We start from the raw sequence: 26,071 nt of genomic DNA, 5'->3' as shown, positions 1-26,071 counted from the left end.
AAGATAAAGATTATTATGAAATGATTAAAAGTGATGGATGGAATTAACAATAGTTAGATATGAAAACGGTTACAAAAAAAAAACTACATATCCGGCGTTGCCAGGTAAAAAAAAAAAGTAAATTAAAAAAAACATGTTGCTGGGCAGAGGATTTAGTCACATACTTATTTAAGATATACCAAATATCCTAAGTTGTTACGATTTTCCTAAACGTTGACCATATTTTGGAAGTATGAAACATAGCCACATTCATCTATGAAATTCAAACAGGGAAATAAAATCTCAAAACTTGAAGGGAAATAACTCATAGGTTAAATGAAAACTTACTCTCGTTCTTAAATGCAGCTAATCTTGGTTATAATAGCAATTAAAAAATATATTAAATTAAATATAAATTAAATTAAAAATAAATAAACCAAATCAACTTTATATAATATTTCTAAATAGAATAAAACAATTCTATTACTAATTTATATTAAAAAGTTAGAGCTAATTATTAAAACAGATTTTGTTTAATGTAATATACAAATGAGATAACCTTGAATCTTGATTCCTTTTGAAAAAAATAATATATTAGTGGCCTGGCAAGGCCACAGGAGAGACAACTAAACATGTTATATTCCCCTCTTTCGTTTTCATACATAAAGTAAATTTCACAGTGTATAAGGATTATTTGATCCTGGAGATATTCATAATCGAACCCTATTTCCAAAAGAGGGAAGACATAACATATGAGAAATATTTGGAATCAAGTCTTCCCTTAATGTTATTTCAGATCATTTGAAACCATAGCAGCAAGGGTTTAGTCTCCCCTTCATCAAGGCCAAAGGTTTTAGGGAAATATCAGATACTTTGTAATTCACATGCAAAACTAGCAAAACAAATGACTGAAACATTTTATGGATGTAACAAAAGTACCAGAAATAGACTCTGGATGCATCAATGAAAGTAAACAAAGGTTCATTTTCAGTATTAAAATTTTTTTTGTAAAACACAGTGTACCTTTTTGTATATGGGGGTCCATCCTAGGCTCAACTCTCTTCCTGATCTACATTAATGATCTTCTAAAGCACATCTTTACATCATTCGTAGACATCTATGCTGACAAATCTATAATCTATGGTAGCAAATCAAAGACTGTAAACGACCAAGTTCTCTCTGATTTTCTCTTTTCTGATCTTGAGCATGTGGTACAATGGGGAAAGAGGTGGCTGGTTACTTTTAATGCATCTAAAACCAAACTTCTATCTCTACATCATGTACGCTCCGATGCCAATCTAGCATCAATTGAAATGAATGGCTCTTGTTTTGTGGAGGCCTCATGTTTTGACAGGCTTCTGGGCTTGATCTTTATTCCTGATCTGAAATGGAACACGTATATCAAATCCATTGACAAGGTCGCTGGAAAAATGGCAGACTCCTTCTTCCGGTCCAGAAGATATCTCACTTCTGATGCAATTCTCTACCTATATAGAAGCCAGGTATGGCCAATGATGGAGTACTGTTGCCACATCTGTGGAGGAGCTGCTAAGCAACTTATCCTGCCTTGACAGAGTTCAAAATAGACTTTGTAGCTTAGTGGGAGATACCCTTTTATTTTTCCTGCAACGTCTTTTCCACAGAAAAGACGTTGTGAGTTTGTCTCTGCTTTATCGTTATTTTCATGACAAGTGCTCATCTGAAAAACACTCATCTAGCCAAAAACACTATCAATAATTTCCCATACTCTTTATCTGTGCCTAGACCTAAATGTAGATTCCATGAACAAAGCTTTTTTCTTAGAACTGCACGCCTGTGGAACTCTCTTCCAATTGCCTGCTTTCCAGCTGACTACAATCTGATTGTCTTCAAGTCCAATGTAAACAAGTTCTTGATGAACCGTCCCTCTAAGTAATCCAACTTACAAAATTTCCACTATTTATGTTTACTATAATCACATTGACTAATGTATACCCAGTAACCCTTATCTTCTAGTGGCCTCTGGGCCTTGATAAGTGGTGATTCCTGTGTAATAAAACAAAACAAATAAAAAACAAATTGTGAACAAAGAAACAGACAGGAATACCACTTTATTATAATATATTATCAAAATATCTGTATTGATTTTGACAGTAAAAATTGTACAATTTTTGTACGTTGGACGATACTGAATTTTTCCATAATTAATTTTCAGGTTGTGAAAAAATTAAAAAAAAAAAAAAAGAGAGGGAAATTAAAAAATACTTAGAAATAAAAGAGTTGTTTAAAATTAAAATTAGACAGTGACTTTTGGCCCACCCTGTATTTTTGGAAAAGTGAAATAATAATATTAAATTATAATCTTTACAAATAACCACGAAAAAGAAAATAAAAAGAGTTGTGGGGGGGAGGCTAAAGAGAATATGAAATCTAATCCATGTATATAAAAGCGAAAATGTTTGTGTGTGCGTTTTCATGTATATCCGAGAAAGGCTTTTTTCTGAGAAGCGATCGGCCGGCTCACAACTTAAAACTTTTTATATCAAGTCGAAATCATAATATCTACGAGTTAACAACGGGGGTCGCCTGTTTATTTAGTTTGTGCGACTTTCAAAAGTTAAATATTCAACATTTTTCGATCGCCGCATCTGGATTCGACTTTTTCGTATAAAAAAAAGAAGCAAACAAACCCGCAGTAAATAAAATACTGCTCCGCACTGAAAGCTGACCTCATTAAGTCGTCAAGTACGGGCACCTGCCAATTTTAATCTTACTTAAATAAATTCAAACATGTTTCTGTTAAACGTTGCACGTTTTTTTTTTCGTTTTTTTTTCACACTTTATTATTTTCCAACTGCGCGTCAAGGCTTCGGGTACCTACCAAAACTTTTATTTTTTATTTTTGAACAAACACCCGGGCAACGATTTTTGTTTTGATTTACCCAAAAACACACACACCTCCAAACACCCGGGAAACGCCGGGTACCCCCCTCCGCTATTAATTTCACCTGTCTGATTAAATGTATGTATGTCTGCCTAAAACTTTCGATAGATGCGACGGATTTCACGATATTGGTATCGTTTTGAAGCTCGACGCTTCTGATGACAAATATAAAAAAAATGGCTAAAAACAATCATTCCTTCACCTTCAACTAGGCACTTTTCTAAAAGGAGGGGCCGCTTTTTTGCCGCTATTTTCGAAAGTCATCGTCTTTTCGATTGACTAGCCTTAATTTAGACCTTCGCCACTTCCAGTTTGGCGATAGACGTCACGACAAAGACGTCACGTCACGTTTTTTTTTTTTTTTTTTTTTTTTTTTTTTGCCACGTTCTTTTCCTTGTTCGCGGTACGGGTTCGAGCCTGCCTGCCTACTACTACTTTTATTTTTTTTTTTTTTGCTCAACACACCTCCAAACACCCTGGCAACGCTGGGCATGCAGGCTAGTATTGTATATATCATAGGAATGTTCAGAAAACATATTTGAACACAATGGATCCCGGACAACATCGAATCAGTTCAGCTTGTTATTTATATGATTAAAAACGCACCTTAGGTTTAATTATCCCGGTTACTGCTGGGTCGAGACAGTTAAAGTGTTATTTCAAAAAGTATTCCACAAAAGTCAAGCTTGGAGTTATTGCTCCCGGAAAACGTCGGCGATTTTTTTTGATTTTTTTCATTTTTTTTTTTTTTTCTTTATTCGTGTTCGACTATTTTCCTAGATGGGTGGGGTTGCGGTAGAGGCTTTCTTACCTTAAAACCTCTAATTGTAATAAATTGCTGTATGTCTGCACTGAGAACTGCGAATCTATCTGATGGGGTTTAATGAGGCCTATCTGTAATATAAATCCGGTCAATTTCACAAAAAATAAAATAAAATAAAATAAAAACTCCTTAATAAGAACGAGAAGATTGGACCAGGCTGTAGCAAAGATATTCGGGAGTGGGTGCAAGGAAATCAAAACCAAAAGCCGTACAAACATAAGAAAGTTGCGTACTTGGATTGCTACCGTCAACTCCGTACTTGAGAACTGAAGAGGGCCTTTTTACGTGTCCGACTGCACTAAGCGACTTATCTTGTGTCACTGGGAGTTATCGTCGGTCGACGGCTTGCAGCATCACTTGAGGCACTTAAAACTACATCGACCCTCTCACGTGTTTATTTAATAGAGATGAATAGAAATGTATCGATGACGGCGATAATGATTTAATGTTACTTACAGCGGTGATGATGACAGGGAAGAGGCATTGAGAACGTGCTAATTGACACCTCATCCCATCTGCGATTGATGGAGGATAAATCTTTCTGGATTGAGGTAATTTTAATTTTTTTTTTTTTTTCTGTTCTGGTGCTACACTTAATCTTTTCTGTCTCGGTCAGCGGATGAAACCCGGACGCATGTGTGTAGCCTAATTGCCCTAAATATATATGTTCATGCTCTACTCACGCATTAAGCACTGTTGCAGTAAATATCGAAAATCTATACACAATATATATATAGTTTTTAAAATATAATTTTCCACTGACACGTGTTTCGTCGTCTACGACCCGTCAGAGTGGCTGAATCTAGCGATTGTATAATTATATTTTTAAAACAGTACATATGCCGCTCCTCATTTGGAGGTAACAAATTGGCCAAAGGGAAAATTATTCCCAATTCGCACTTAGGTAAAAATGCACTTTCGTATCAATAATTGAATTAATTCAAAAAGTATCGCAAATAAAAACAAATAAATGATATAGATATATTTCGTGATATAATCACGTTGATACGCCGGTTCCCGTCAGATCATCGAAGTTAAGCAACGTTGATCTTGGTCAGTACTAAAATGGGTGACCATTTGAGAGTTCCAGGTGCGATATCTGCTCTCCACTTATTTCGGCATTGTTTCTAGTTAGTTTTGGACTTCTCCTTGCCACTGGGCCCAAACAGTACCAATTCAGAAGAGGTGTGGCTGGAGATTGTACAACCCTTGCCTCATGATTACATGCGCAGTTACCCTTACAGGGGATATCCATTGTCTCTTGAGACTAAACGGAGGCATCGCATATATATATATATATATATATATATATATATATATATATATATATATATGTATTTCCTTAAATCTTCTAAAAATCCAGTGTTTATCAAAAAGTACTCAATAATGAGCAGAGTATAATTATAGTATGTTCATTCATAAAGACATTATTGGCTACATACGTGCATACATGGTTCGGCTGCACCTCATTTAGAGATCCAGCCCTCCTCTATTTTTTAAACTAAAATCAAAACTGTTTATACTTTACAGAGTTTTTATTTTAAAACAAGTCCTAAGAAAAAAAAATCATGAGAAAAATAGGGAGAAAGGGGGGGGGGAGAAGTACATAGAGGAAAGGAAATATGAGTATGTATCGCTGTATGGATGCCAGTAGAATGAGAAATATAAGGTGCGTCTGACTAGCAGGAATCTGTACCGGGGTGTAAAGTTTAAATGAAGGGGTTAAAATGGCCATAAACCAAGAGTGGACAGAAAGCAAAATATCGTGAGATGAAAGAAACGAAGCAAGTACTTTCAGCAATCGGTTCGATGGAGGTGGGCCATTCCACCCTATATGTCAACAAAGTGTATTCTTCTGCACACATCTCTCTGCACATTCCAGATTTAATCTTCCTTCAAGGTCATCAGAACTAAGTCTGTCTTTAAGACTTGCATTACACATCCATCTTATCATTCTGGTTCTCAAATCCACTAATCAAATGAATATTACGAGAGGATTGAACATGGAATGCATTTTTAATCCTCTCATAATATTCATCACTCAAGTTAGAATATCTTCGAGTGGCTTTTGGCCTTGATAAGCGATGACTCATTAGTAAATAAGAAATTGAATAAAAATAAAACGATGGCGGCATGTCTTCTGCCAGGCTGAGTTATGGTTATGGATAGTCTTAAGAGGTCCATCCTCCCGAGCCTCTCCCCTCCACTTTCAGATGTAGTAATCTTGTTGTTTGCTGCTTGAGGCGCCCTGGTCGGAGAATGCCGATAGGGTTGTCCAGAATTTTTTTGCAAATCCAGAGTGCTCCTCCTTTAGAAGCAATAACTTAACTTGCCCCACCTTCCGACCTTGTGTCACATCTTCTTGCTATGGGGCAGAAGTAAATAATAAAAGATTTTTTCCTGCAGAGGATGAAATCCGGTGCCTCTCTGGAGCTTTATTATACTAAATATATTTTTGTACTAAGTTCTACTCACATATTGAAAAACTACCTAACATACCCGGTGAATCAAGTGCAAGAGAGATTCAAACAATTGCACTCAAAGGGATGGTTACAATCTTAAAAATCTCTTTCATTTGGAGTCTCTGTAATAGCAGGTGAATGTCTGACGTCTGGTGGGATGTCATATCCTCATTAAAAACAAAAGTATAAGAAAACTGAAAAAAAGAAAAAGAATAACTGCCCTTTTTATAATGAATAAGGTCTGTGTTCCTCTTTCGTATTTGTTGTTGAGCTTCGTTTATTTTAAATGAATCGGATGGTTAGTGTTGGCATTCGTTTCCCTGTTATCTTTCTAGTTAGAATTCTTTCTAGAAAGGCATCGGGCACTCACTGGGAGGGACTATGTAAAACTTGCCAACATCCTAAGTAAAAATGTTTCTGTGCGATGAACTGGATTCGAACTCGGCACACCTAGGCTACCAGTGCTTGTCGTTAATTACTTAGCCAACTTCACCCCCCCTGTTGTCGTTGATGTGAAAGGGATGAGCTAAGTCATTAAGCTCACCCACACACATACACATTCAAAGAAACGAAGCGAAAGAGATCATAATAATCGCTCAAATTTGTTTCAAATGGGATGGTTTGATGAGGCTTGGAAAAGAGCCAACGATTCTCTGGAATTGGTTCCTTGGTAAAAAATAATTTCTTCTTGTTGATGATTCCATCCGATACTCTTGGTTTAGTGTCAGCTAATCAGTTCCCATAATGCAGCGTATTCTTGTCGTGTATAACTGTAGGCAAGTCTGTTTACGACATCGAAACTCGAACAGGATGTTTATTGTTGCCACATCAGACGGGAGAGACGTTCGCCTTTGATAGAACGTGAAGACATATTGAACGAGAATAGAACTCTGTTTATAAAAGTGGGTGCCGAGGTAAACAAGCTGGACTGAATTCTTTCCGAAATCATGAGAATTTAATGTCCCTATTTACTTGCCTGCCCCCACGAAGGCCAAGTCAGTTTGCTACTGACATCCTTTCCGATTCTTGGAACACGTTATCAAGGGTTTACTTCACTGCAGGCTACAACATAGTCATCTTCAAATACTTGTCATAAACAGCCCTCCTCTTACCCCTTCTTATTGTCATCACCATCAGTTTAACGTCCATTTTACATGCGTTATCCGTTGAACAGCTTTAAAACATTTACTTTCAAAGTAACATATCTCTGGTCAGGTCTTAATCTATCCTTCTTTCTCCCAATTCCGTTTTTATTACTTCCTTCCATGTTTTCCTTGGCCTTTTCGTGTGAACTGAACCTGCTACCTCAACTGTTCTACATTTACTAACCGAAGAACTCTCATCCATTCTTTCACTGTAACTATATCAAACAAAGTCTATTCTTCGGCAGGCATCTCTCTGCACATTCCAGATTTAACCTTCCTTCAAGATCAACAGAACTAAGCCTGTCTTTAAGACTCGCATTACACCTCCATCTTATCATTCTCGTTCTCATAACTAATCAAATGAATATTATGAGAGGATTGAAAATGGTGAATAATATTCATCAATCAAGTTACAATATCTTTAATTGGTTTTTGGCCTTGATAACTTATTAGTAAATAAAAAATTAAATAAAAAACAGCAGATAAGTTTTTAATGCAACCATTTGGGAGACTGGGGTTGATTTCTCTGTCAAATCATATCAAAGACAATAAAATGGTACTTGATGCCAATATGCTAAACACTCAGCGTTATATAATAAGGATCAAGGTTAAGTGGTGTAATCCTAGAAAAGAATGACAATTATCAACTCAATAGCTTATGGTTCAATTCTTGTCTAAGGAGACGTGCTAGTCTAGTCACACTGAAGAGCTGTGATACAGCAAAACAGTTTATCGATGGATGACTAATTGTATATATATATATATATATATATATATATATATATATATATTATTTGATTACTTAAAGACACTAGTGTTTCAGCCTTTTGGGAATCATCAGTGCAGAGAGTTATAGTTACAGGCAGTTGAGAGAATCGAACCTGGCCACAAAGCCAACTCTGACTCCATTAGCAAGGAACAAACCACACGGCCAATGTTAACCGCGAGAAATACCGTCGAAATTAACATTTATATTAAGCGCAAATGTCATTGACTGCAAGAGTGATCTTATGATTATAACATCATAATCTGCACATGTTAACTGAAATTAGTGCTCAACAATAAGAACAGAGTTCTTAAAGGGGCTGACCTACTTATTACTATTATTGTTTTAATACCTACAGACACTAGTGTTTCATCCTTTCAGGAATCATCAGTGCAAGGAAATATGATTACAGCCGGTGTTAAATATATATATATATATGTCTCCGTTTACTCTCAAGAGACACACACACACACACACACACACATATATATATATATATATATATATATATATATATATATATATATATATATATACCTCCCCTTTTCAAAAAGGAAACAAGAGTATATTCAAGATGGCGAAAAAGGCGAGGTACTTTCTCCCGAAATTAATCAAAGTTCCATACCACCAACAGACTTAATATACACCAGCCATACCAATAACTTGCAAATAATTATGTAATGAGAGGAGGAGTGATAAATTAATAAATAATTAGACATTTCTCTACTCGAACATGCCTGTCTATTTGTTTACTTGTTTTCCCTTTCTTTCTTCTTGTGGCTCTGGTCCTTTCCGCATTGCTCTTGGCTTTTTAAAACTTCCATATATTCCTTTACCAGCAACGCTTCAAATAAACTACTATTTGCTTATATAATTTGGTATAACAGTAATGGTGTTCGCTAATGGTCCAGGAGACAAGTGTTCAATCTCCGGTCGAGTCATATCAAAGACTTAAACAATGGTGCTTGGTGCCACTTAGCATTATATGGGAAGGATCAAGAGCAACCAGAGTAAGCCTGGCAATAGAGAAGCCCCCTTCCCTACACCGCTGTGTAGCAGCTAATGAAAAGGAAGCCATAATGCTGCCCTCAACTATAGTCGGCTATTTAGGTTTTAGCTTTATATTGCTTGACGTAAGGGCAACCAGTGGCGGGCAAAGGGCAACAGAGGGAGAGGGGACGATTATCCAAATTAGGACGGCATGCAATCGTATTCAAACTGCCTACCTTCCTCATATTTCTCAGGCTTATGTTTGAGTCTTTGAGGCATGCAATCAAGTAGTTGTTCCTGGGCACCACCGGGAGGGCATCACCACACTCCTGCATGCCACTGGTAACAACCAAAGTAAAAGAAGGCCTGCTTTAATATTTAAACATTTTTTTTAATCTCTGGGGTTACTACTGTGGTCTTGTAAGGGTCCGTTAGAAAAATACAACTCGGTAATCAGTGTAAACAAAAATATATTGAACAGAAAAGCAAATTCAACAAATGAAGGGTGTGTGTATACGTCAGTCCGACTGCCACGAGTGCAAGAACTGTTTATAACCTATGTGCTGACGCCGGGGACATATACCCCCCCTCCGGTCTTTATGGGAAGTGGGAGAGTTTATTATTATCCGTAAAGTGGATACAGCATGACAATTACGAATAATTTTTTTTTTGTTTTGTTCTTTTCAGGCATTGGGGTTCACATTAAAGAAAAGCTGGTTCTTTTCAGTGACGCCGATGGTAAAGTCAATTTGGTGTATACAAACTCTTCTCAGGAGATCAAAAAGGATATTTATCCAAACGTGATCCAGCCGCAATCAATAAGTGTGGATTGGCTTGACAATAAGGCATACATTGCCGGAGATGACAAGGTAAGTTACGAGAGAAGGTCGTAAAATCTGTTGGCCTGCAGGAATTTTATTGCTTCGTCTATTCGCCTTAAATGATCTGTTTTACTTTGAAACCCAAACAAGGTCCGCTTAGAACGTAAGGAGCTGTTATTTTAGTTCATGCCTAACAAGGAACTGTGGGGAGTTGAGTAGCAAGCTGCGTAGTCTGTTCACATTACATTCAAACTTCTGCAGGTTAGTACAGTCAGGAAAACAGGGAGGAAATACCAAAGAATTGCAGTCCTAAGGAATAAACTATTAGAGAAGTAGGTTTTCTAGCATCTAAGGATCGCAGTAGTAAAGAGTGATATTTTGATACTATGAATTCATCGGAGCACATTCCATAAAATTACTTGTAAAACAGACATAGGGATGCAACGCTGTGACGATGGGACAGAGGTTGAAGCTTGCTCGACAATGCAGAACTTATTAGATTTGACCCTGTCTAAGAGTAAGAGACTAGCGATAGATGCACCAGCACAGATGTGGCAACAATACTCCATGGATGAACGAATTGTGACTTTGTAAAAATATTGGATGCTCTCTGAGGTGGATAATTTTCTAACACGGTAGAGGGAGCACACCTTCTTTGTAGCAGCCTTGGCAATGTCCTCAATGTAATTGTTCCAATTCATGTTTCTTGTGAATGTTAGGCCAAGGAATTTAAAAGATGGGCTCTCAGGTAGTGTTCTTTGTCATGACCATCGTTGGTTTTGCCTGTTTGAAATCAAATCTGTGCCTCAGGAAAGAGACCACTTTGCGGGATGAGTTATTTGTCCAATACCGGCTTCCTCAGGACGTACGGCTAGTTAGTCCAGTGGTTAAAGATGACGCTCATGTTAGGCACAGGGTTCAATACTGTACGAGTCTCATTTTTCACTTTGTGCTATTCTTTGCTTACACTTATCATTAAGGATTTTTCTTTATCATACTTCCTTGTTTGAATATTTGATGGATTAATCAATATTATAATTTATTTAATTTGTATTTTACTCGTCAATTTCCTTGTTTTCTCTTTCTCTACATACACGCACGCGCACACACATACACACACACACACATATTGTTCGTTTTATATTTACATTTTTTGCATTAATATAGAATTTTAAAACAAAAAATTATTATTTGAACAAGGAATACACATTTAAAGTTCTTTCCTAGTTCGAATATATATATATATATATATATATATATATATATATATATATATATATATATATACACAGACAAGTCATCCATCTGTTTTTTTTCTTTTGACTGAAAATAGATGGACGAAAACGACTATGCATAGATTCGACCAAGAAATAAGAACGACCATTAGGAAAATGTAAAAATTATATAAAAAAAAAAAGCTCATTCAGCAAGAACACTCTGTGCAATTTAACAATACTTAGAACTGCACGCCTGTGGAACTCTGTTCCGTCTGCCTGCTTCCCACCTCACTACAACTTGAATGTGGTCAAGTCCAACGTTAACAAATTCCTAAGGAACCGCCCCCTTAAGTAAACACTTCATCAACTCTCCACACTAACGTAACGTACTTGCAATAACCCTTATCCCTGAGTGGCTTCCGGGCCTTGATAAGTGGTGACCACTGTAAAAAAAAAAAAAAAAAGAATGTATATACATAATTATATATATATATATATATATATATATATATATATATATAAACTATTTATATATTTTTGCCTTTCACTTTTTTTATGTTTAATATGACACAATATGATACATATAGGCATTCGGTTATAAGTAAAATAATTTTACAAAAGAAAATTAATAGTAAAAAAACAAACGGAAATCATTATTGTAGGCTTAGGTTCTACCTTGTCTCTTTGTGAAAGGATTAGTTGGTTTCTAATCGGTTGATACGGCTCTGTCAAGGAATTTCGACGGAGCTGCTTAGGCATTTTTATAGGCAAGAGTATGCTTCTCCTAGTGCACCTTGCTTTTCAATGACATCACTTGCCCTTGTGTCGAACTGCCTGGAAAGGTGATAAATGTACTCATATCTTTTCTTCTTTTTATCTCTCCTTACTGGTACTCCTTTAATGCTGTTCTTACTCCTTTTTGCTCTCTACTCCTATTTATTTATCGGGCCAAGATCAAAGTGTAGAATCTGTTCTTTAAATGCTGCACTTCAATTTCTTGTTCCCTGTCAATGGAGAAATCCTTCATAACTGAGACAATTTTTATTTTTGTTCCTTTTTTTCTCCACGTTAAAAAACGACCATGGTGTCTAACTCTGTCCCGTGGGGAGGCATTGTAAATAGGTACTCCTATTTATTTATCCTTTTTCTTTCTACTCTTACGCCCCTTTTTATACTCATGTTTCGTTTTACCTCATTCTGGTTTTGTTGGACTTTAATTTTGCTGCTTCCATTTTTTTTAATCAGTTTTTTTATATTTTTCCTTTCCTTTTTCTATTTTTTCTTTCCTTCAACATAATCTTGACTTTCTTTTGTGGCAATTGTATTTCTTTAAAAAAACACAAATAAGAAACACTATTTTCTTAGACAATGATGCCTTTGTTTTCTTCTTTTTTTTCTTTTTTTTTTTGTTGCACTGTTTTCCTACCATCTATGTTAACATTATTTAACTTCTATTCTGTTGTTTTTTCTTTTAGTTTTTTTTTTTCCATTTCTTTGTTTTTTCACAAAATTTTTTCTTCCATAATCATGCGTTTTCGTTTTGTTCCCTAATTCTTTTTTATTACCTTTTTTTGTTTTTTTGCACTATTTTCATGTTTACATTGTTTAACCTTAGTCTTTGTTTATATGACTGATTTCTGGATTGTAGTTTTATTTATTTATTTGTTTTTTTTCTTTTGCAAGATAGGATGCGGATGCTTTCTTTAGGGTAAAAAAACAAAAAGAAAAACAAAAACGTTTACGAGATGACAAAGCAAGAGACACACAAATAACAATGTGTAAAAATATGCATTTTGAAATTCACCCAACAAAAATACCTGCATGTTGATAACTTACGTGTTTTTAATTATTCTTACTTTCCTTCCAAGTCGAATTTCCACATAAAATAATACAGCAATGTGGCAAGTCAGCAGAAAACAGGAATACATATATATTTGTAATTCCTATACAATCGGGGGGAGATAGGCGGCTTGCCGGGTCGTAAAATACGCTTAAATATATTTTAATTTTTGCAGCTTTCGTATTTATTATTACAAATCCCGTTTTCTATTGAATACCATATTGTACCTAATGGTTTAAAAAGATTAAAAAGAAATAAAATTACTTAGATGCCATCAGCTAGAATCGAAACCAAAAATTTTAGCCCTCCAACTGCGTCTCTTACCTATGCAGCTATCAAGAGCTAGATAAGAAAGATTTAATATTAAACGAGTTGAAGAAATGAATTGAATTTGGGCATGCGCAGAAAGAAGTAAAAATATGCCGGCAAGTTGAAATGAACATTTTGCATTTAAATTTGTCGACTTTTGTACGCGTTATTGATCCATCCAAATAAACATTTTACTCTTTATAAACCATTCTTGGCGTATGATTAGTTTCTATTAATTTCAGTGTTATGTGACTAGTAGTTTAAGAGTTTACCAGTTAAATATTTACAGACAAACACATACAGATACATCTACTATTTTATGTATATAAAATACAAATACTCTATTTAAAAAATAGTATTGTTCTTATACTTGTACAACAATAGTACCCCGTTTCTCACACGTCAAATGAAATGATCCAGGGTGTAGTAGATAAAGTACTTGATAAAATTCAGTTGTAAAGTTACTCTTCTGGCGGTTGAAGGTTCAATTTTCAGTGTGGGCGACACTTTTAATACAATTGCAGATTAATCAAAACTTCTACCTGACGGAACAAGTGCATACTTCCTCCGTGGATTAAATAAATGGTTCCATTCGAAATTCCATGTAGATTCCCGAGTTCGATACGATATACTTGAAGAGGTTGAATAGTTATAGTGATCAAACTAAATTAACTCTGTCCTCTTTCAGGACGCTTCACCACCGAATCTACATGACTGCTCCAGTTCCCTTTGTCTCGTGTGATAGTTTGCAGGTTCTGAACACTTTCCAATCCTGTGTCCTGGAGCAGGTTGTCAATCTAAGTCATTCTTCCACCACAGTTTGGGTGTCCATCTGTTGGTATCCAGAGAACTAGCTTGCTGGCTTCCTCTTCATTATGTCTCATGCAGTGATCGGCTACTCTCATCCTTCTCTGCTGTACTTTCAGTGATACTGGTGGTAGGTTACCATGAAGCTGTTGGTTTGCTGCATGGCTCCTCCATGATGTATTGAGGGTCATCCTGAGCATCCGTATGTAACAGCCATCCAGTCTCTTCTTCAGCGCATTTGTAAGAGTCCATGCCTCAGCACCATAGAGAAGGACTGTTTCTACTGTGGCAAGAAAGAGTATTACTTTCAACTTTTCTGAGAGAGTGGAGGACCATATCTTCCTCAACTTGTGACACTGTCAGTGCTTTTCTCAGACACACTCACTCTTTCGTATGTGCAGACAAAAACGTGAAAATAGCACTCAAACTGAAAACAATAATTTGAAAAATCTAAATAATCAGAAGTTATTCTGCAATATTGTGCAATGTTTCAATCATAGTCATTTGTTTTCCTAGTTTTGCAAATGAATTACAAAATATCTGATATTTCTCCAAAGCCTCTGGCCTTTATGTAGGAGAGTCTAAAACGTGCTGTTGTGATTTCAAATGATCTGAAATAACAGCAAGGGGAGACTTGATTCCATATATTTTTCATATTTTATATCTCCCCTCTTTGGTTTTCATACATAAAATAAATTTGTCCACCATCAATATATTACATATGAAAGAATCCGCTGTGGAATTTCCACTGGTTCCACTAGCGAAGCTCAAGAGAGCACGTAGGAAACGCCAAACCTTGCTGCCCAATCATGGAGATTTTTGGATTTGTGAGATGTGTGGCCGGGCTTTGTTGTCCAAGGCAGGCCTTGTAAATCACATGAAAGCGCACAATGATACGGGTCTCGTTCCTTTTAGTTTAATCCAAACCAATGACTGTCTTCAGTGTTTTGTCTGCTTGAGGGTGTGCAAGTCGCTGACAGGACTGAAAAGTCATTTTCGGGCACATGGACTTTCAGTGACTGAGGGAGTGGCACTCGTCTGACAAGACGTTGCAATCATCATTATCATCATTATATATATATATATATATATATATATATATATATATATATGATTAGTTCTTTTGGAAAAAGAAATCCAGCAGAGTGCTCAATTAAAAGGAAAATCCGAAATGTAAGAGCGTATTTATATATTGTGTACAGAAAGTTGTTAGATGAGACAAATCATTGGTACCGTCGGTTTCAAGCCCGATAATAAGGACCGTTTAAGGTATCCTTATCAAGCTCTCTTAGACGAATATTGGCCGAAGAGAGCTTTATAAGGATACCTTAAACGGTCCTTATTATCGGACTTGAAACCGACGGTACCAATGATTTGTCTCATCTAACAATTTTCTGTACACAATATATATATATATATATATATATGAATGAAGAGGGGTGGGTATTTGTCTAGTAATGTAAAACTGTCAAAAAACTCTCAAATTCTAACAATGTATGTTTGGGAGCAAATCATAACACTCATAAAACTTCACTAATTCCGTCTCCAACTTCATCCAGATGTTCTCCCTGTGTTCTTTTACGCCTCGTTAGACTGCCATCCAGTAAAAAGGGTGCCAATGTTGTTGGCTTTAACTTGTAAAACTTTCAAGAACCACAACTCTTTAGTTTCCCTCTCTTTTTTCCCTTTCCTTTTTTTTTGTCTTCATTATACAAGCATTTTCATTCATATTCGCATTTTTCTGGTTCTATTTTTGAACTCACCTCTTCTTTACGTCGCAGAGAACTTCTTTTTTTTTTTCCATGTTTCGTCTTTTGTAGAACTCGCGTGCACGCGATTATCTGATCAGTCGATAAAAGAAATTAGTTCTTTTTCGCCCTCTTTTGCGTCCTTTTAATCTCTTGAGAATCTCTGACACGATATCTTGAAAAAATAAAAGAGGTTCTTCTGAGTCTGTCAATTGCTTTTCTATAGTGATTCACAGATCCTGTTGAAGGCAATAAAAGCATAATCTTGAAGCACTCGAAGAGGAGCACTTGTTTGTTGGTGTCTTTTTATTCTCGTTCGATTAAGACAATGCTGAATGTCCTGAATTTATTAACGTACCTGTGTGTGTGTGTGTGTGTGTGTGTATATACATTTCCCTACGCAATAACTCTTTCAATTTTTAGTCTACACTCTTGAAATTTGATATACAGGGTACTGAGATTTGAGAAAATCGATGTAATCGGGTTTCGGCCAGAAATTTAGCTGTTAAGGGGTCAAAGTTCAACGATATGACCTTTGAGAACTCTACCAAACTCCTCCGACAATTTTGGGCATAAACACTTGATATTTTAGATATAGGTTCCTTGAACATGGATCTAACTTAATAACTTTATTTGAGCCCAAAACAATAAATGTTATGGGGTCATAATAGGGGTCAAAGTAAAAAAAAATTACCGCTTTTTTTTTTTTTTTTTTGCTCAACATACACCTCCAACCACCTGGGCAACGCCGAGCTGAAATGCTAGTATATATATATATATATATATATATATATATATATATATATATATATATATATATATATATATGGTTCGGGGCTTTAAGCGGGGTTGCACGGGTCGTCCGAATTGAATTCATTCCTGGAAAACGCCGGAAGTTTAACAAATATTAATTTACTGAAAATTATTTCACTTGATCTCATTCTACTAACACATCTGCTTACTGAATTAATGAATACATAGTTGGGGCGTATCCCATAGATTGAGCATCCCAATAAACAAAGTAAAGAATCTTAATTTTTATTCTTTGTTTTAGAAAAAAAAATTCTTTACAATCTTACGCACGTTTTGCAACTCGTAATAAAGAATATTATATTTGGTCTATTTCGCTGCTTTCAGAGATAATTAAATATTAAAAAAAAAAATATCGTTGAGACACAACCAACCAGCATATATGCTCTGAAGCCGGACACATAACTTCATTGAGCTTGTTATTTGAAACAATTTAGACGATATTATAAAGGATATGTGTCTTAAAAATATGATATATGTTTTTATATAAACTCAGGAATATATATATATATATATATATATATATATATATAAGTGAGAATATGTGTATGAGAACGATTCTCAACGTGTATACTCCACGAATTTTTGATCTACAGACTTGAAATTTTGTAGATAGGGTATTCAGACACGTGGAGAACTTTTTAATCGGTTTTCAGGAAAAAAGGGCTGATAAAGGGTAAAAATTGAAATATTAGTACTTGGGGGGGGGGGGTCATAGGATTTTTATCTGTTTGTTAACTATTTCGCGAAGATTGAAAACACTTTTTAAAGATTGTGGCAAGCTAGTCTAATGGTTATCGTACATGACTCACTGTCTTTAGGTTTTAGTTTCGATCTCAGCTCGAGTATTTTTTTACTTACAAGAAGTGAACTGTTTAGAAAAAGCATAATATTTGCATGCACATGTGTCAGTTTCTGTCCGTTTTTTTTTTCTACTTCATGTTTTTAAAGGAATTTAATATTATGTTTAATACCGGGCAACGCCGGTACATCTTTTATATATGAAGGGAAATGTAATTATTTTTGAAGCATTGCCGGTTAACAAATATGTAAGTGTGTAAGAAGGCTGTTAGCAATGTAGAATACTGATGGGGTGAAGTGACATGACGTATGAACAAAAACGAACAAAGACCTTATTAAGATTATATATCTTCGTATACCTATTTTTCTAAATCATTCACATATAAAAACCAGTAAATATGAGTTTACTGTTTAATATTACCGGGATGGTAAATGTCTGTGATAATTTCGAGAATAAAATCTCTTTTTCAAAAAGAAAATAAACTGAAAGAATGCCGCCCAAAATGAAAAGATGCCATAAGAACATATGTAAAGTTTTTTAAAACTTAAACTGGAATTATGTAAACATTAATCAGACGGTACGTTTCCTTGAGATACACCGGCATGACTTCTGGTAACGAGAAAGCGGAAGTCAAAATTTTTGTTCTTTTCTTTTATCAAAAAAATAAAAGTTCTGAATTAGAACTACTGCAATGCCAGTCTGTGAATGATTGAAATATTTTAAATATTTTTTTTACAGATTTTTCAGTGTCTGTTGCCCCAGGATAATAATTGCTCGGTTTTCCTGGATGGCCTTCCTTCAAGACCCGAAGATCTCCATGTTGATCCTATCAACGGGTAAGTTCCATGTTTTCAAGATTTTCTGCTCATCTCACTGGAGTCGCGCATTTGTTTTTGCAGCGACATTGGTACGAACGGATCGTTACGTGGTTTTGTTGTCCAATGTGCGCATAGACCATACCGAATTTATGGTGAAGCAGATTCTTCCTGACTTTGTAATCAGTCCAAGAAGTTTTCTTTTTATGAATCACTAGCAAGGATACCCGGCGTTGTCCGGAGCACGGGTAACAGAAGAGTTAATAAAACAAGTGTGTAGCATCTTTTTTACAAAAAAGAAAGAAAAAAAATCTCTCTCTACTATTCTCAATAAGGTTACTTTTTGCATACACCCCTCCCTTTAATCGATGCCTCCCTCCCATCTCTCTCTCTCTCTCTCTCTCTCTCTCTCTCTCTCTCTCTTTCTCTCTCTCTCTCTCTCTCTGGCAACTGGTTCAATATAATAGAAAGAAAAGAGGTACAGACAGACAGACTGACATAATTTAGATGCTGTTTTTCGAACAATTTCCAATAACAATTAAATAAATTAATCCCCCCTCCCACCTCCCTTATATAATAATAATAATAATGATAGATTTTTGACTTTCCTAAGACCTGTAGTACAACAGCTATTGGGTATTTGATCCCATCGCATGGAAATGTGGCACAAGGCCAGAAGGTGGTGGGGAAGCCAACGCCCTTAAATGTAATGTAGCACACGTTTAAACACGAGACCCACACGTTGTAGATTGTCTACGTTTCAAGGAACATAGAACAAGTAATAACTCGACTCCTTATTTTTGTAAAAACGACATTTATTTCCTCGGTCTCCTGTCATGTGTGACTTCTCGTTACAGCCGTGACGTCACCTACATCTCTAATGTGATTGTCTACTCTAGCGTATACTCTCTCCTTTTTATGGTCTTTTTCTTTCGCCTTACAGTGACGTAATTTCGCTCACAGTTTGGTATATGCATATAGCCGCCATACATGCTCTGTTACATAAAGGAAGAACACTTTGGCCTATTAAAACTTGCCCGAGCAACTCAGTCTGCATTCCTTGGTCGGGGCTGCCTCAGGCAATTAGCAATAAACTAACTCCTCCCAAAGAGAGAAAGAAGGAACTGGGGGGTGGATCTTCTAGGAGTATCTGGGACTAATACCCTGGCCTAACAACTAAAATTCCACTAAAATAGAACGGTTTGTCGAGAATGGGTCCTTGATTGGCATCTGCTAGTTAAACGTCTCAGGACAATAGAGATTGCGTCATGACTGCAAATGTCCACTGTTGGTATTTTAACTCTGTATGTTGAATCCATTTGTTTTTGTTTATTTCTTTCTTTTTTTTTCTTTTATAACTAATTTAGTGCACTTTACTCCAACAAACGTCCGTATTATTTGGATTCTTCACACTATTCTTCTCATCTTGAGTGTTATTTTCGCAACGTTTCAGCCAATGTAACCCTCGACCGTCTTCAGGTGTACCTTGCCGAACTCGAGAATTTGGGTGGAATTTCGAACGGAACCCTTTATTTACTTCACGGGGATAGCATGCTCTTTTTTTGTCAGCCATGATTGGATAGAAGTCCTAAGTAATTCGCAATTGTATTTTTCAATTGTCCATACTAAGAATTGAACCTTCAACCGTCAGGAGAATATCACTTTTTACAATTGATTTTTCCAAGAACTCTAATCACTGTACCACAAGTCCTTGCGGACAGTTCTAGTATGAATTTAAAAAATCACACTCAAAATGAGAACAGTAGTCCGATGAATCCAAATAATACGAATAACCAATCCTCATCTCAAAAATCCAGAACATAACAAACATCTAGTTTTTCCGAATACATAACTGTCGTCTTTTGCATCTCATTTCAGCTATTTGTTTTACGTTCAGCCCGGAAGTGGAATTTACCGTGTTGATTTGGGTTTATACAGCCGGAGGCGGCGACCAATCCAGATCGTTGCAAACCACCAACAAGCCTTCGCTATAGATTTCCAGAATGTCCAGCTCTACTTTCCGAATGATTCGCTCAACACCGTTATGTCGAGCTTCATTGATGGAAAACAAAAGAGCAACATTCGTGAAAAGGTCGTCAAGCCTAACTTTCATGCTATCAAAAGCATGGTCCGTTATAACGGCTCCTTTTATTGGACAGATGGCAACAAGGTACTTCATGAAGTTTATGACAAATACGGTGAAAAATACCACCATAACAAGATCCACTTTGAAGAAAACCACTTTGGCTCATTCAACCTTCTCCATCCGTCTGCCCAGCCCACTCCAGGTAAGTAATATACGACGTCAGTTTTGCTATTTTGGTGAGATATTTGGAGCACAGGGAGGAGCAGGTGTAAGTGTGATTGCAAGAATTAGGAGTGGATGGAGTTGCTTCCCTTGGAATTAAAATTTTGTTTCTTTTTTGCATAATCTTACAAAATATGCAAACAAAATTATATTTATAATGTACATATTATATATTTATTTGGGGTTGTTCAAAAGTGTTGTTACCTGGGTAATACAATTGGAGAACAGGGTGGATTTAATTAATATCTTTATCTTAAATGTCAGGCTTAGGCATACAACAAAGAAATATGAAAAGAAAAACGTTAAAAATGGGTAAAATTTATAGCCTGTTGACTTAGAAGGAATGCTTTATGCTAAACTGATGGTTGAATATGGTTAAATTTGGGCTCATTTTTGCATTAAATATCAATCCCTATTAATCCCTATTAACCCCTGACTGTTCATCGAACGAATACCATAATACTTCGTTCGCTGCACCTTATCATTAGAAAATTCCATGCAAAATTAAAGTCAGACCAATACAGTAGTTCCCGAGAAAACTTCAAGAGTAAATGTGGTATTGCAGTGACTAATCTTTATAAATCACTAACTGTGCATTGAATTGATACCATAATGATTAGTTGCTGCACCTTATCATAATAAAAGTCAATACAAAATTTCAACCAGATCGACCCAGTAGTTTTCGAGAAAATGTAGAGCAGAAAGACAGGCTAAGAGAAATGTAATGTATGTATTTGGTGAATATATTTTAATGTTTTTTTTTTTTGTGTGTGTGTAATAATTTCATGGTTTTATCTTTTTTTAGCTCCAAGAAGCGAACCTTACAAGTTGGAAGTGTTATTTTCTGACACCAAAGCTTACATACAGTGGGAAAGCCCTGCAAAGCATCCATACCAAAGTAAGTTTCATTTTCTTTTTAATTTATTTCTATTAATTCAAAGATTTATTCAACGACAACAAATAATATTACGTTTCTGAATTTTGGAAATGGGAACCTAGTACATGCGTTAACACACATAGACCTAGTCGCAAAGAACATGGGACAAGTGATAACTCAACTCCACTTTTATTTCTTTTTGAAACGACATTTATTTCCTAATTCTCCTGCCACGCATGACTTCTTATTACAGCTGTAACGTCACTCACGTTTCTAACGTGATCATTCTCTCTAACACACTCTCTCTCCTTTTTATAGTCTTTCTTCTTTCTTACATTGCTCAGCATTTGCATACGTGATTCCACGCTCTGTTACAAGGTAAGGATTGAATATTCATGTTATTTGGAATCCTCGGGTTTCTCTTCTCATCTTGAGTGTCATTTTTGCAACGTTTCGGCTGATGTAACTTCTGACTTTCTTCAGGTGTATCTTGTCGAACTCAAGTATCTGGATGGAATTTCGAACAGAACCATTTATTTACTTAACAGGGGTAGCATGCTCTTGTTCCATCAGCCATGACAAGTTAGAGGTTCTAAGTAATTCGCAATTGTATTTTTGGGGCATCGACACTGAGGATTGAACCTTCAGCTTTCAGGAGAAGAATGTTGGAGGTTACATTGACCAAAACGTTGTGAAAATTATACTCAAGATGAGAACAGTAGCTCAAAGATTCCTAATAATACAAGCAACAAATAATAGTTACTTAATAAAGTGTCTTTTTGCAAAACCGATATGCAAATATCAGGAAGTTTCATTGCATGTCTTGCTCACTTGGCGAGCTGAGAGCAGGCTGGAGGCATTTCCTTGCATAGTGGTGATGGAGGGGTGTTTATAATGCCGAGTCAGTTTACAATGGTCCTCAGTTTGGAGAGTCATTAAGCAGCCACGGCTGTTGAGGCTGTCTTGCATGAAGAAGCTTATCCCATTTGTCTCCGTGGTGATCAGTTGAAACAAAATCTGTCGAGAAGAACAGCATGTTTTGAACAGAGTTCTGTTTGAAGGCTATATCAATGCAGTTCGTAGGAAACACAGTGGACACGACCATCAAAACTCATATCCTGGAAATTGATTTGACAGTCTGCGACACTGACTTCCGAAAATAAAGAAATAAATAAAAATATAAAACAGGCAAAAGAAAAGCCTCATCGAATATAAGTTCTTTTTAATATTCTCCTCTGAAGAAAGATGCTACTCTCTAAAATTAGGGACATCAACACCTACCATCTTGTACAATACATTATGTTGGTAAACGTATTATAATTTAAAATTTCTTCTAATTTTGTCATTATTCTTTTATATGCTAACTCGTATCCCCAGTATTTCCTAAAAACTGCATTGATATAGCCTTCAAACACAACTCCTTTCAAACTACGCTTCAAGCAAACTACAACATCCTTCTCCTCTTTTGAACAATTTTAGTCCTCTGCTAATACAATTACATCGGTGTTTGTCACCAATTCCATTACTGTCGAGGGTGCAAAAGTGTCAACACAAGTTGTATTTCTAAGCAACTAGCAGGGCTATCCAGCGATGCCTGAACCAAAAGCGTGGCATAACTTCTGTCCCTCTTTGATTTTTCATCCGCCCTGGGTTAATCTCATCTGGCACAGCTTGAGTAGGTGTTGTTTGTAGGAGCCGTGGATACGTCCACAACAATCACACTAACAGTGACTTCATTACTGTCGGGCAGAGGTATAGTTATGTTCAGTCCTAGGAAGTCCATTTTCCCAGGCTTGACCTTTTTTATTTAAGGTTTTAATTTATATCTAATTGTACAAGGTACTCTTACCGGAGGATGCTGAGAATGGGTCTGCTCAGGGATTTTTTTGTAGGCCAGAGTATGCTTCTTTTAGTGCGTTGGATTTTCAGAGAAGATGAGGCAAATAAAAACTCTTATCTGCTTTAAATTATCCATTCGAGGCGCTTGAGTAGATTATATTCATATATGGAAACCCATTAAAGCAAAAATTACAAAAAAAACTATTCAAAAACAGAGCAATAAAAACTAGCATTAAATAGTACATTGTAAAAGTGCTACTTTTTTTTAAAGGAAAAGTAAGTTGGCCATTTGAACATCCATAATAAGTAAAAAGCAGAAGGAAAAAAATTCTCAACTCAAGTAATCAATATTTGATTGATAGACCGGAAGCAGTATTTTTTCGCCATATTTTTATCTTATATTGCACTTAGAACAATCGGTGTAATTGAAGTGCCTCCTCATAAAAAGAGACAAGTCGTTGACGTAAGTGGCGGCCATTTTTCTTTTAATTCCAAATAATGGAGCAAAAAATTCTCATTGAAGTGTACAATTTAAGAAAAGAGAAAGAAAAATGTCTACTAAATAAAAGGAAGAAACCTGAGTGGATAAAGATAAGTATATATGTATTTATTTAGTCGCTTATCAGTCATGATTTAGCATCAGATTTCTTTAGTCACTCCCTCCTCCCCCTTTGTTTTAGGTCATTCTATCACTATTATATGTCAAAAAATTTTCTTAATTTTGATAAGTCCATGGAAATAGCACTAATTCATTCAGTAATCATAAGGATCCGGAGTACACGGATATGTTCGCAATATATCTGCATATGTTTAGGCAAATAATATTTGTGTACATTAAACATTATACAATATAAATAAATATATGTGCTGTATTTATGTATATATGCGTATATAAATGTGAAATATGTATATATGTAATTATGCGAAATACGTATATATAAACAATGTATATAAGTATATATAAAATATGTATATAAGTATATATAAAATATGTATATATGTATATATAAAACATGTATATATGTATAATATGTATACAAGTATATATAAAATATGTATATATGTATATATAAAATATGTATATATGTATATATGTATATATAAAATATGTAGATATAAAATATGTATATATGTATATATAAAATATGTATATATGTATATATAAAATGTATATATATATAAAAAATGTATATATAAAATATGTATATATGTATGTACAAAAAATATGTATGTATGCATAAAAATATGTATATATATATATATAAAATATGTATATATATATATATAAAATATGTATATATGTATGTATAAAATATGTATATATGTATATATGAATATATAAAATATGTATATATGAATATATAAAATATGTATATATGAATATATAAAATATGTATATATGAATATATAAAATATGAATATATAAAATATGTATATATGAATGTATAAAATATGTATATATGAATATATAAAATATGTATATATAGATAAAAATATATAGATCGATCAAAATATGTATAGATAGATAAAAATATGTATATATAGATAAAAACATGTGTATATATAAAAATATGTATATATATATAAAATATGTATATATATATAAAATATGTATATATATATATAAAACATGTATATGTATATATATAAAATATGTATATATATATAAAATTTGTATATATATAAAATATGTATATATATAACATATGTATATATATATATACATAAAATATGTATATATATATAAAATATGTATATATATATAAAATATGTATATATATATATAAAATATGTATATATATACAAATATGTATATATATATATAAAATATGTATATATATATAAAATATGTATATATATATAAAATATGTATATATATAAAATATGTATATATATATAAAATATGTATATATATATAAAATATGTATATATATATAAAATATGTATATATATATAAAATATGTATATATATATATATATATATATATATAAAATATGTATATATATATAAAATATGTATATATATATAACATATGTATATATATATAAAATATGTATATATATATAAAATATGTATATATATATATATTATATATATATATATAAAATATGTATATATATATAAAATATGTATATACATATATATAAAATATGTATATATATATAAAATATGTATACATATATAAAATATGTATATACATATACAATATGTATATATATATAAAATATGTATATATATATAAAATATGTATATACATATATATAAAATATGTATATATATATATAAAATATGTATACATATATAAAATATGTATATATATATAAAATATGTATATATATATATAAAATATGTATACATATATAAAATATGTATATACATATAAAATATGTATATACATATAAAATATGTATATATATATAAAATATGTATATATATATATAAAATGTATATATATATATAAAATATATATATATATATAAAAAATGTATATATATACAAGAAATGTATATATATATATATATAAAAAAATATATATATATATATATATAAAATATATATATATATATAAAATGTATATATATACAAAAAATGTATATATATATACAAAAAATATGTATATATATATAAAAAATATGTATATATATATATATAACAAATATGTATATATATATATATATATAAAAAAAAATATGTACATATATATATATATATAAAAATATGTATATATATATATATATAAAAATATGTATATATATATATAAAAAATATGTATATATATATAAAAAAAA

The 26,071-nt window shown here is 33.8% G+C and overlaps 1 protein-coding gene across 3 annotated transcripts in view; it reads left to right on the top strand.

The window, feature by feature from the left end:
• Positions 1 to 26,071, top strand: part of LOC145239826 (proto-oncogene tyrosine-protein kinase ROS-like) — a 682,889-nt gene that overhangs the window by 477,182 nt on the left and 179,636 nt on the right. For all 3 annotated transcript variants that reach the window (XM_080103360.1, XM_080103359.1, XM_080103361.1), the window contains exons 11-14: positions 9,776 to 9,957; positions 18,181 to 18,278; positions 20,136 to 20,545; positions 21,371 to 21,463. In XM_080103360.1, the coding sequence (XP_079959486.1) occupies positions 9,776 to 9,957; positions 18,181 to 18,278; positions 20,136 to 20,545; positions 21,371 to 21,463 (783 nt within the window). The remainder of the gene's footprint in view (positions 1 to 9,775; positions 9,958 to 18,180; positions 18,279 to 20,135; positions 20,546 to 21,370; positions 21,464 to 26,071) is intronic.

This window comes from Euprymna scolopes, chromosome 19 (genome assembly GCF_053919585.1).
Source record: "Euprymna scolopes isolate OS-2025 chromosome 19, ASM5391958v1, whole genome shotgun sequence".
Lineage (NCBI taxonomy): Eukaryota > Metazoa > Mollusca > Cephalopoda > Sepiida > Sepiolidae > Euprymna > Euprymna scolopes.
This window is presented reverse-complemented; position numbering and strand designations above follow the sequence as displayed.